This window comes from Camelina sativa, chromosome 4 (assembly GCF_000633955.1).
Source record: "Camelina sativa cultivar DH55 chromosome 4, Cs, whole genome shotgun sequence".
NCBI lineage: Eukaryota > Viridiplantae > Streptophyta > Magnoliopsida > Brassicales > Brassicaceae > Camelina > Camelina sativa.
Genome location: NC_025688.1, coordinates 19,879,006 through 19,889,537, shown reverse-complemented (window position 1 = coordinate 19,889,537; position 10,532 = coordinate 19,879,006). Strand labels below are relative to the sequence as shown.

The 10,532-nt window shown below is 35.3% G+C and overlaps 3 protein-coding genes across 4 annotated transcripts in view; all 3 read right to left on the bottom strand.

Moving 5' to 3' along the window:
* LOC104784075 (uncharacterized protein C24H6.02c-like) lies at window positions 3–1,212 on the bottom strand (the record flags this gene model as incomplete). Its single annotated transcript, XM_019244176.1, has 2 exons — window positions 1,019–1,212; window positions 3–433 (listed from the first exon to the last, which is right to left on the bottom strand). Coding segments are annotated over exons 1-2 (510 nt in total), but the record flags the coding sequence as incomplete, so codon positions are not given.
* Window positions 1,836–4,556, bottom strand: LOC104784074 (probable aquaporin PIP2-5). The gene is made up of 5 exons (XM_010509145.2): window positions 4,139–4,556; window positions 3,500–3,795; window positions 2,725–2,934; window positions 2,508–2,545; window positions 1,836–1,956 (listed from the first exon to the last, which is right to left on the bottom strand). Exons 1-5 carry the CDS (start codon window positions 4,440–4,442, stop codon window positions 1,836–1,838), a joined length of 969 nt encoding a protein of 322 aa, XP_010507447.1. The 5' UTR covers window positions 4,443–4,556.
* Window positions 8,943–10,532, bottom strand: part of LOC104781349 (GATA transcription factor 8) — a 2,294-nt gene continuing 704 nt past the window's right edge. Inside the window, exons 2-3 of one of the 2 annotated variants that reach the window (XM_010506005.2) lie at window positions 10,108–10,372; window positions 8,943–9,968 (exon numbers count right to left, since the gene is read on the bottom strand). In XM_010506005.2, the coding sequence (XP_010504307.1) occupies window positions 9,222–9,968; window positions 10,108–10,341 (981 nt within the window). In that variant the 5' untranslated portion in view covers window positions 10,342–10,372 and the 3' untranslated portion in view covers window positions 8,943–9,221. Of the gene's footprint in view, window positions 9,969–10,107; window positions 10,393–10,532 lie in introns of both variants that reach the window. The other variant, XM_010506006.2, reaches the window with a different exon arrangement.

The window sequence follows — 10,532 nt, the reverse complement described above, 5'->3', positions numbered from 1 at the left end:
GATCCTCTCTTGAATTCTTCCCCACGAGAAGCAAGAAAGTCCTCCACGCTTCCTGGTTCCCCAAACCAACCACGACGGTCTGCAATCAAATGTAGATTATCACAACCTCCACATCGTACCACCACAACACCTTTCTCATATGATTCTCGGCTCGCCATCTTCATAGATCTTGTTTCACAGACCTTGCAAGTAAAGACCATCATGAAGTCATGCCTCGGGTTAATTTTCAACTGGGACTTGTACTTCACCATCAGGTCCTCAGAGGCTGTCGGAACTTTGGCCGACTCAGTAGCAGAGTTTGAGGAGTTGCAAACATTGGTTACTGAAGCTTCGTTAGCACCACGGGTTACACAGAATTGTCTCTGTAGTAATCTTCCATATCCATTATTCCTGCTGAAGAGTGAGTTTGATAGCGACAACTGCTCTGTTGAGACTATATTTTCATGAAAAAATAACAGAGAAAGATCAATAAAAGTTAACAGTAGTTGTAGTTGCACGCAGCTAAAACAGTCAATACCATAACAGGCCATCATAGAACCTCCTAGGATACATGCTAACCAGGACATATGTAAGTATTAGTCATAACTTAACAATAGAATGCTTTCATAAAAGCTCAAATCAAGAGAAGTATAAGCAGGACACACCCAATGTTCAATACAAAGATATGTACAAGACAAAGCACGTTTATGCGTATTCATAACCTTCAGTTTCTTATAGGCCTTCTCTAAGTCCAAAATGTAACAGAGCAAAGACCGTTTTAGATGTTAATCATGTGTGACTACGAGTACTCATCATCACACTATTGTCTCAAATCCCTAAAGGCTACCAAAACTACCAAATACTAAAATCTCCCTAAAAACTATTACCCAAAAGAGGACAAAGAATCGGAAAAAATCCAATTTTTTTTAAAAACAACACTAAGTTATATGATACGAAGACATGTCCGAAACAGAGCAAAATTAAAGTTTATGCTTTTGGGTAAAAAAAAACAAAATTAGGGAAGAGAAAAAGATGAGACCTTGAGAGAGAGGAATTCGAGGTTGTTGGTTACTGAAGAGAGACAAAGCGCGTCTCATAGCAAGCAACCTAGCCACCATTGATGATCACCTGTTTCTTCTTCTTCTTCTTCTTCTTCGGCGACAAGTTGAGATAGAGAGAGAGAGAAAGTTGAGGACTCGACCCTTGTATTTTCGTGAAATTGTGGAATCGCTACCTTTTTTTTTATTATTAGCGTACAGTACACCGACCTTTTTTAATTTATATTTTAGCCAATATTTATTTTTTTTTACTTGAGGAAAACGAAAATGAAGTTTGTGAATTAATAAGCAGGAGAATAATAGCTAAATTAATATTTTAAAAATGTAAATAAATTGTAATTTTAATATAGCTATAGCACTGGAAATTAATTATCTTAAAGCAATTTTTTTCTTCTAAACTATTTGCTTGATGAAGAATATGGAAATTTACGATATTCATTTTGTTTTTAGGATATTGACAATTTCACTCTACTTTATACTTATCCCGCAAGGTAAACAATTTAGTTCCTAAACTATTTATTTAGCTCTACCATTTGCGATTTAAATTCTAGTAATGTAAGTGCGAGGGTTTTATAGATAATTGAAAAAATATATGTAGAAAAGATTTGAAATGTGTTCCATGATGCTCCCTTGTATTTAGGATGATGAAATTAAGAACTTTACTTTTGAACGTGAAGTTGGTTGAGATAGAGAGAGAGATTAGCCTGTCCACTGATTTCTGCGAAACCTGCTGCCTATTTTCATCATGTGATTTCACTTTTTTCAAATATGCGCATGAAACATAAAGTTGCATGTTGTTTAAGCTCCTCCTTTACGATGAGGTTGATGGCCACTTTTTTTGACCTCTCGATACGTCTTGTCCAGCACCGTCCAGTCCACTACCCTATTGCCAACAGCGTCTATCAGATTACCTTCCAAACTAAAGGGAACCACAACGTAGTTTGATAGAAACCAAAAATAGTAGTAGTTTCTTTTTTACTTTACTTGTTGAGACTTAACTACTCCACTTTTCTTCTTATCAAAACATTTTGTTTTTTCCCAATATACATATATCTTTCTCGTATTGCATTTATGCTGACTTATATTTTTTTGGAATAACAGATCTGAATTCACTTTCACGTGAGTTGGTTCATAAGCAATTTAGCAAAGTAATAAACAGAGCCAGATATTACGTCAAGGAGTAGACATAATTCAACTATAGAAGTAGCAATTTAAAGTTGACCCACAAGTGAGTACACTTCAAAATCTCTCCCTCACCAAAGCTAGAAATTAGATTACTACACGTCAAGAAGTGACTCCAACCATCAACATATATAGATAAAAAGGTCTCTCTTATTGTCGTCTCTTTGATACTTGGGGAAGAGAATATCAAAGTTAGACGTGAGGTTGGCTCCTGAAGGATCCGAGCGCCTTAATCGCACCAGCCCNCTTCTAATGTCTTCAAAATCTTCTGATCTTCCTCAAACTTACTTTTCCTCTGTTTCAAGAGTTTTTTTTGCCCATTCACACTACAAATACAAAATACAAAAACACAATCAATTCTCATCTAACTTTTTTAATCCCTCCCAAATTGATTGCTCTCTTCATTCCATCTCTTCTAATGNGAGAGATAGGCGTGAAAGACAAAAAGTTTAAATGACTCGATGTCCTTTATGTGTTTTATAATATGAAGATCTAGAAGTCACACTCGCAAATTATATCCGTGATANGTAATATCGAAGACAAAGAAGTAAAAATATATGATATAGTAACGTACATGATGATCCCAAGCTTTGTCCTTGTTGTAGATAATTGCAGCTCCGATACTTCTTGCAGGGTTAATGCCAGTGCCCGTGATTGGGATTGTAGCTAAGTGAACAATGAACACTGCAAATCCAATTGGTAATGGAGCCAATACCTTCAATATCACCACACCAATAAAACTGAAATGTTACTAATGACGAGACAAATAGTATAGAGTACTCATCCAAAAATACTATTCATATTCATATATAGTTATGTCTGGGAGAAGTATACGTGGTTACAAATGGAGTTGGGACCATGTACAAACAAAGGACATACAGAGTATACGATGGAGAGATAGGCGTGAAAGACAAAAAGTTTAAATGACTCGATGTCCTTTATGTGTTTTATAATATGAAGATCTAGAAGTCACACTCGCAAATTATATCCGTGATATCTCGTACGTTCTATTATTCTTTCGTAACTCGATTCGAAATATGAAATTTAATTCTCTCGTCTAGGCTGATGATACTTTCTACTTCTAGTTTATACGTGCCAAATCTTTATGCTAAGAAATTAAGAGTGCGCCGTATAAGACACGGGTATTCTACTGTTACCATTAATGCGGTGAATAATTAAATTTATCTAACCATTACTGAGTTTCTCTGTTGTGACATAATCAATCATATCAAATTCTCTAAAATAAATGAATAATCATAACGGCAAAATAATGGACTTACAGGGACGTGAGAGTCACGCGCACTCCTCTTGGGGTCAGTGGCTGAGAATACTGTGTAGACTAGGACGAATGTACCAATGATCTCGGCGGCAACACCTGTGCCGATACTGTAACCATCGGAGAGACCGTTTGCACCGCCACCGTAGCGGTTGTAGTAACCAGACTGGAAGGACTTAACCAAAGCCACACCGCAAATGGCCCCGAGGCACTGAGCCACCATGTACATCACTGCTCTCACCAATGACACTTTCCGAGCCAACAACAGCCCAAAAGTCACTGCCGGATTAATATGGCCACCTAGATCATTAAACCGAACATTTATGTGAGCATTAAAACCAAACCAAACTAAATTTGAACTTAACTAGTAATTTTTTTAGTATAATCCGTAACCGAACTGATCTTTATAGTTTCTCAATTCATATAGAGATCAAACCAAGCCAAACTTGTGTTTTGTCAGTCACCCTTGATCACATTTTTTCTAATCAAGAATAGCAAAAAAAATCAGATATAAAATTCCCGTTAATGTGTATCATGTTGAAACAAAACATGTTATGCTCTTAGCTAACAAGAGTGTGCTACTTTAGAAGTAACTTGACAAAACAAGAAAAAATTATTATAGGGGATAAAGAGAGAGACGAACCAGAGATGCCGGCAGTGCAGTAAACGAGGATGAAGATCATGCCACCAAAGGCCCAGGCGATACCGAGGAGGCCAACGCCTGCACACTGGTCAGGATGGAGGGCTGGGTCAGTCTGGCTCTTGTAACCGATGACAGTCATAACGGTGACATAGAGGAATAGGAGGGTTGCTACGAACTCAGCGATGAGAGCTCTGTAGAAAGACCACTTTCCAAGCTCAGTAGCGTCGAACAGAGGCTCAGGAGGTGGGTCTTGATAGTCTTTACCGGAGAAAGATCTCTTATCCCCAACCACTTCTTTCGTCATTGTCTTCTTCTCCTCGCTTCGTCACCAAACTCAAGAGTATGTCTCTGTTATACTATTATGATCTAGTCAAAGAGAGAGAGAGAGAGATGAGAGAATTGATGTGGTAAGATGGTGAGTCGGTGAAGGGGTATTTATGGGCAGAGATATGACGAGGCTTTGGGCTCTGTTTTACTTTATTTTTATCTTTTGGTTGTTGTTGTTGTTGTTAATGATCATTTTACATAGTTTTTTTAAGGTTGTGGAATGATAGCAACCGACGGAGGTGATTAATTTCACATGTAAGATAAGACTGTTTTTATTCATTATTGATAAATTTTGGTTTCTAGTGGAGAGAGAATGTTTTGGCTAATGCTTAAATTTTATAGTATGAATATATTGTTTAGGAAAAAAATCAAAATTATTTGGTACAAAATAGCGAAATGAAATCTTTAAAAGACCGTTAGTATAAAGTACATTTGTAATACCATTAAGTTAACAAATGTTTGACGGGAATGCTCAGTGTGGTGGTTGCAGTATTCAAGCTATCCATTCATTACAATCATGGGTTCATAGCCGACTCTTTGACAATGGGCTTTTAAATAATGTTGTAAAGAAGAAAATAAGGTAGCAAAGGCAAGCTTGAGAATCCAAATTAATAATTCGACGAATAACATTGATAATATATCCATCATTGCTGATTTTGAAAATCGAGTAAGGTTTAGAGTTCTTGGAAATTTAGAATGTTTTTTTTTTAAACTGAAATATTAAAAATAATATACTATGTCTATGATGTTTTCACTTGAAATTATGGTTGATGTATTTAATCCAAAATAATAATCGGACGAATAACCTACAAGAAAATGTTTATTATTAGTCCATCATCTTCGGCGCCCTTGATGATATACTACAAGACCTTCCAAAAGAGCATCCTAGGCATAGAGGATTATGTAAAACATTTGGTACAGAGACAAAAATCTAGGTAAAACATATGAATTGATTTGAAAGTTTAACAATAAAATCGCCTAATAGATAGATTTGTAGCTAGAGTCGACACTCATCAGCAAACTAAAGATTATGAACCAAGAGATATGAGAGGCCACAAATCACTTCAGAGTTTAGAGTTATCAAAATAAAGCTATGTGCCTATGTATATAAGGTTATTTATTGATAGTTGCACAACAAAAGGAACTAGTACCAAACCCTAAATAATACAGAGTTTTCCATTCAGCTGTTTCCAAAAAAAAGTTGTGTACTCTATAAATAGGTGGACCAAGTATTTGAGAGAGCTTCATGCCGAATATTTAGTTGATATATATAGAAAATCTTTTAGAATCTTTACAAGTTGGGTATTCATTCATTCAAATTAGCATGCCCTCTTCCACTTTAGTTGATGATTTATAGAAAAGCTTCTAGATCAGAAGATGTATACATAGGAAAATAGTGTATCTTTCTAAAAACAAACTCAAGATGGAGCTTGCCTCTTACTGATTGTGGTATAAGTATTAAATTCATATACTGTATATTGTGTTGATCACTGTACATATTTGAAGTGGTAACCAAAAGAAAAAGAAAAAGCCAGATTTTGATCTCAGAAATAACATAGCTTTTCGCTAAAGATTTTATCTGATTATTGAAAAATGTATATATGACAAAAGTGATGGTTAGTAACGAAGAGAGTGCACATGTTCAAACTAGGGAGGACGGCAAGGAGTAAGGTGGGTTTCACCGACCCAACTTGACTTTGCAGCTTTGCCTTTGTGTTTTTTTTTGTTTCTACTGTTTTGATGTTTTTTACTTCTTGCCATTTTTAAGCTCTCCTTTATTAATTTTCTAACATTTTAGCCATTGCCTCGCCTATATTAGACTTTTTAACTATTAACTTTAACTTTCTTAATAGTGAACTTCTGTTTTTTTGCCGTCCACTTGCGACTAGGCTCGTGAGCACCACAACTAAGTTTAGTTCTTTGTTTATTTCTTTTGGGTTTGTTAACACCAATTTGCTACTAATTTATCAGTGTGGTATTCTGAATTATTCCTCTTTTACTAAGAAAAAAGGTTTTTGATCTGTTCCCGTGAATGCCCACCATACGTTTAAAATTTCTCCTTTTACAAAAACGTAAACTTTCTCTTTCTCTTTTTTGCTTGGATTATTCAAATGATTCTTTAGTTTGTCACTTGTAGCAGTAACCAAATATGTTGAATCGAATATAATAGTACACTTGAAAGCTAAAAGTTCAACTACATAAAACAAAACTTGAATGCAAAATATATTTAAAATCTTGACGAAAAAATATAAATAAAAATCTCCATTTTAACTTACAACATTTTTTTTACAAGTAAATTAGAAACTTGAATGCTAAAAATACATAATGATGAGAAAAAGTTAAATTTGTGAAACCTCTAAAGATCAAATGACTAAATCAAATGATTGGATCTAAAGTTTGATGAGTTTTCATATTGTTTTGAAAATTTAGTATCAAAATTAAAATAAAATAACAATTGAATCTTGGAGCAAAAAAAAATTAAACAAAAATTTGAATGCTAAAAGTACAAAACTATGAGAAAAACAATTTGAATTTGTGAAATCTCTAATTATTTTCAGTAAATTTCTCATCCGGAATTAGAAAAAACTAAACAAAATATTTTAGAAAAAAAAGTTTTGAAAATTTATTTAAAAACCATGGAAAAAATTTTTGTTGTAAAAAAAAAACCATAGAATTTTTTTTTAATTTAGGAAAAATCGTTTTTGATTTAAAGATGAGAAATCTAACCTGGCCAATTATAGGGTGCGATAGATGATTGATTACCAAAGGCATCAATATTGGACAGATTCTTGATGGGCTTTATATGATTGGGTAAGTGGAACTCCGTTTTTGTATTGGGCTGCTTAATCTCCTTCACTGTCGCTTCTCTGTAACAGAGCCTCTTCGTCGTCTCCATCGCCTTCTTAACAAAGAGTAGAGAAGCGTTTCAAAATTTGTTATTTTTTTACTTGCAAGATACGGTATTTTTAACTTTTGATCATCACAAAGTTAAAACACTCAATAAGCAACTTTCCATTTTTAGTGTTTTCCTTTTTTCGAAGTGAGAGGTGTAATGTGCTCTTTTTAGGTGTTTAAGGGAACAAATTGGGGATATTTTATGATTTCAAATATCAGTTTATTGTCTAAGGCAACAGGGCCTAAGATCTCGCGTAGTCGCGTGTGTGCTTCAATCGCTATAGAAAAGAAAGAAAAAAAAACAGTAAAGAAACACTACGTGGGCTTATATAATGGAGGCCTAACCTAATAGACTATCTAACCTAGCAGGGCAGCTAACAACCAAGTCAAAAGTTTTGTGTCTTGATGATTCCCTTAGTTGAAGACTTGTTGAAGATGGTGTTTATCGAATTGGGTGAAAGTGATGAGGAGAAAGAAGAGTGGGCAGGGATGGAATGATCGGGTTTTTATAGGCTTCTATTTATAGGGAAGTCTCGAGTTAGGCTTCTCCTAAATTATGCAAACATGTAAGTCTACTACTTTGAACAATTGAAAAAGATATATCTATATGTATACGTCTACTATAAATATATGTAATGTGTTAGGCGAAGACCCAACTAGCTATAGATCATTGAACTCACCCATAAAAGACCCTAACAGAAAGAAGAAAAGGACATAATTAAAAGACAAAAGAGAAGAAGAAAAAAAAAAGTTTGGCGAAATCATCAAATTCGTGAATGAAGGAAGATATGTTATCCCAATCGAGTTGGTTATTTGTGCATTGGCGAATACAAAAGTATCCTTCTTTTGTCCAGTAACTTATCAGACAACTCTTTTAAGTCTTTTTATGTTTTGAAAATAACAATATGAGGACAAAAGTTTAATCATTCCTTCAACGTGTTTCTTAAATAGTAATGTTCAGCAAATTGAAAATGTTGAAAAAATGTTCTCATAGTAATTATGAAAGGAAAAAAAGATGAAGAAACCCATGGAAAAAAAAGAGAGTGAAAAAACTGAAATGAGTGGGTTTTGAATGAAGGTAGGTAGCTTAAGAAACACTCTAAACTTGAATTGGCATAATAGATGGGTGGATTTCACATAAAAGCTAGTATGAAGTATTTTTTTTTGTTAGCAAAAGAGAGTGGTTGTTGTTACTCAATGTCTCATCTCCCATTTTTGTTTTTTTTTCTTCATTATTGCATATATCATTCAATACCACTAACTTAGCCATTATAAAACTTGTAAGAAACTATAAACCGTTTCAATCTATTTTAAACTTCAATCAGCGAGTACCCTAATTAAATATATTTTAGCTTGTCGGCAAAAAAAAAAGTATGTATTTAGCATTGTATAGTTCCAAAGGTAGGGAAACCATCTAAATAATTAACAATTTATAACATTGGATTTTAATTAACAGAAACAAAAAAAAAAAAAATCTTTTAACTAAACATATCAACTACAAAAAAAAAAAAAAACAAAAAAAGAATCCTCACAATAAAAATACAAAGAATTGAAAGAGAAAAAAAAGAAGAAGAGGAAGATATAATGTAATACTCAAACACCTAATTTTTTTTCTTCTAATGTCTTCAAAATCTTCTGATCTTCCTCAAACTTACTTTTCCTCTGTTTCAAGAGTTTTTTTTGCCCATTCACACTACAAATACAAAATACAAAAACACAATCAATTCTCATCTAACTTTTTTAATCCCTCCCAAATTGATTGCTCTCTTCATTCCATCTCTTCTAATGCTAAAACTTTTTTTCTGCTCAACTGACTCTTTCCTACTCCTGGCAAATCGAAATCATCTTTTTTCTCGTGGTTTTAGTCAACACCAATGTAGGCATTGTTCGGAATCAGTTCTTGCAGATCATTCTCTTCGGTTATGTAGCTACCATCACTGCATCTCTTGCTTCTCATCTCAGCCACTTTCTTGTGTGAGTTTGAGTGAAGAGCTGGAGTGAATGTTGGGCTAGCAGCTGGACGGTACTCAGGGAAAAGCCTCCCTGACTTGTAACGCACGCCGCAAGCGTTGCAAAGCGTCTTTGGGCCCATAGGTCCAAGCCTCCACTGCGGAGTCTTGGTAACCTCACAGTGCATACATTTCCTAACGGGATGTAGCTCTGAAGAATACGAATCGACATTGTTTCCATTGACTTCAAGATCGATCCCGGAGGAAGAAGAGGAAGAACTAACCTTGGCCTTCTTCTTCTTCTTCTTGTTGATCATCTTGTTGTGGTCAGAGAGAAACTGCTTCGGTATCCTAATGATGAGACGCGAGTCTGCCCCGCACACATTGTTGTTGTCTTTGACTCTGTCCTTATCCTGGACCGGTGGACGAGGACGTTTTGTGCGTGGACGACCGTGCTTGCCAGGGAGGACAAGGGAGGTTGTGTTGGTGGTTTGGGACGAGGATGAGCTGCTTTCGAGAACCGACACTGGACTTGAGCTCCTGAATTGGCTATGAGATGATGATGAATCCGTGTTTGTCGAAAACGAATCTTCCTTCTTCTCAACCAAGGACTCCTCAACGAAGCTTGGTGGTCTATCCACCTTAACAATATCTTCAAACTGCAAATTTCACCACAGTAAAAGAAACAACGTTAGCCAAATTATATATAGAAACAATTAAGCGCCAAAAAATACAAAAACAGAACAACAAAGAGCGTATGTTAGCATAAAACTAAACAAATATAAATAAAGGACTAACCGGAACATAGAGCTCAGGGGATGAATCGGAGTTGGTGGTGGTGTTGGAAGAGAAGAGAGGGTCGGAAGCGGCGGGCCAGGTGTCCTGATGAGAGGTCCAGATGGTAGGGAAAGAGTCGGAGTCACCTATGCCGAAACCGACATCAATATCTCCACCGGGGAAATCCATGAGGTCATCCATGTTGTCAAAGAAGTTGCCACAATCAAGATCCTCAGGGAAGCTTTGTCCAATCATCTTCTTCTTACAATTATTGCTGCAACCTTAGCTGGAGGGAGAAGAAAGAAACTGATATATAAAAATAATGAGGAGATGGGCTAATATGTGAATGAACTGAGATATATAGAGAGAGACAGAGGAAAATGACAAGAGTTTGAACAGGAGAAGTTTCTAATGAGTTATGTTATGTCTGAAAAGTTTTGAAAATT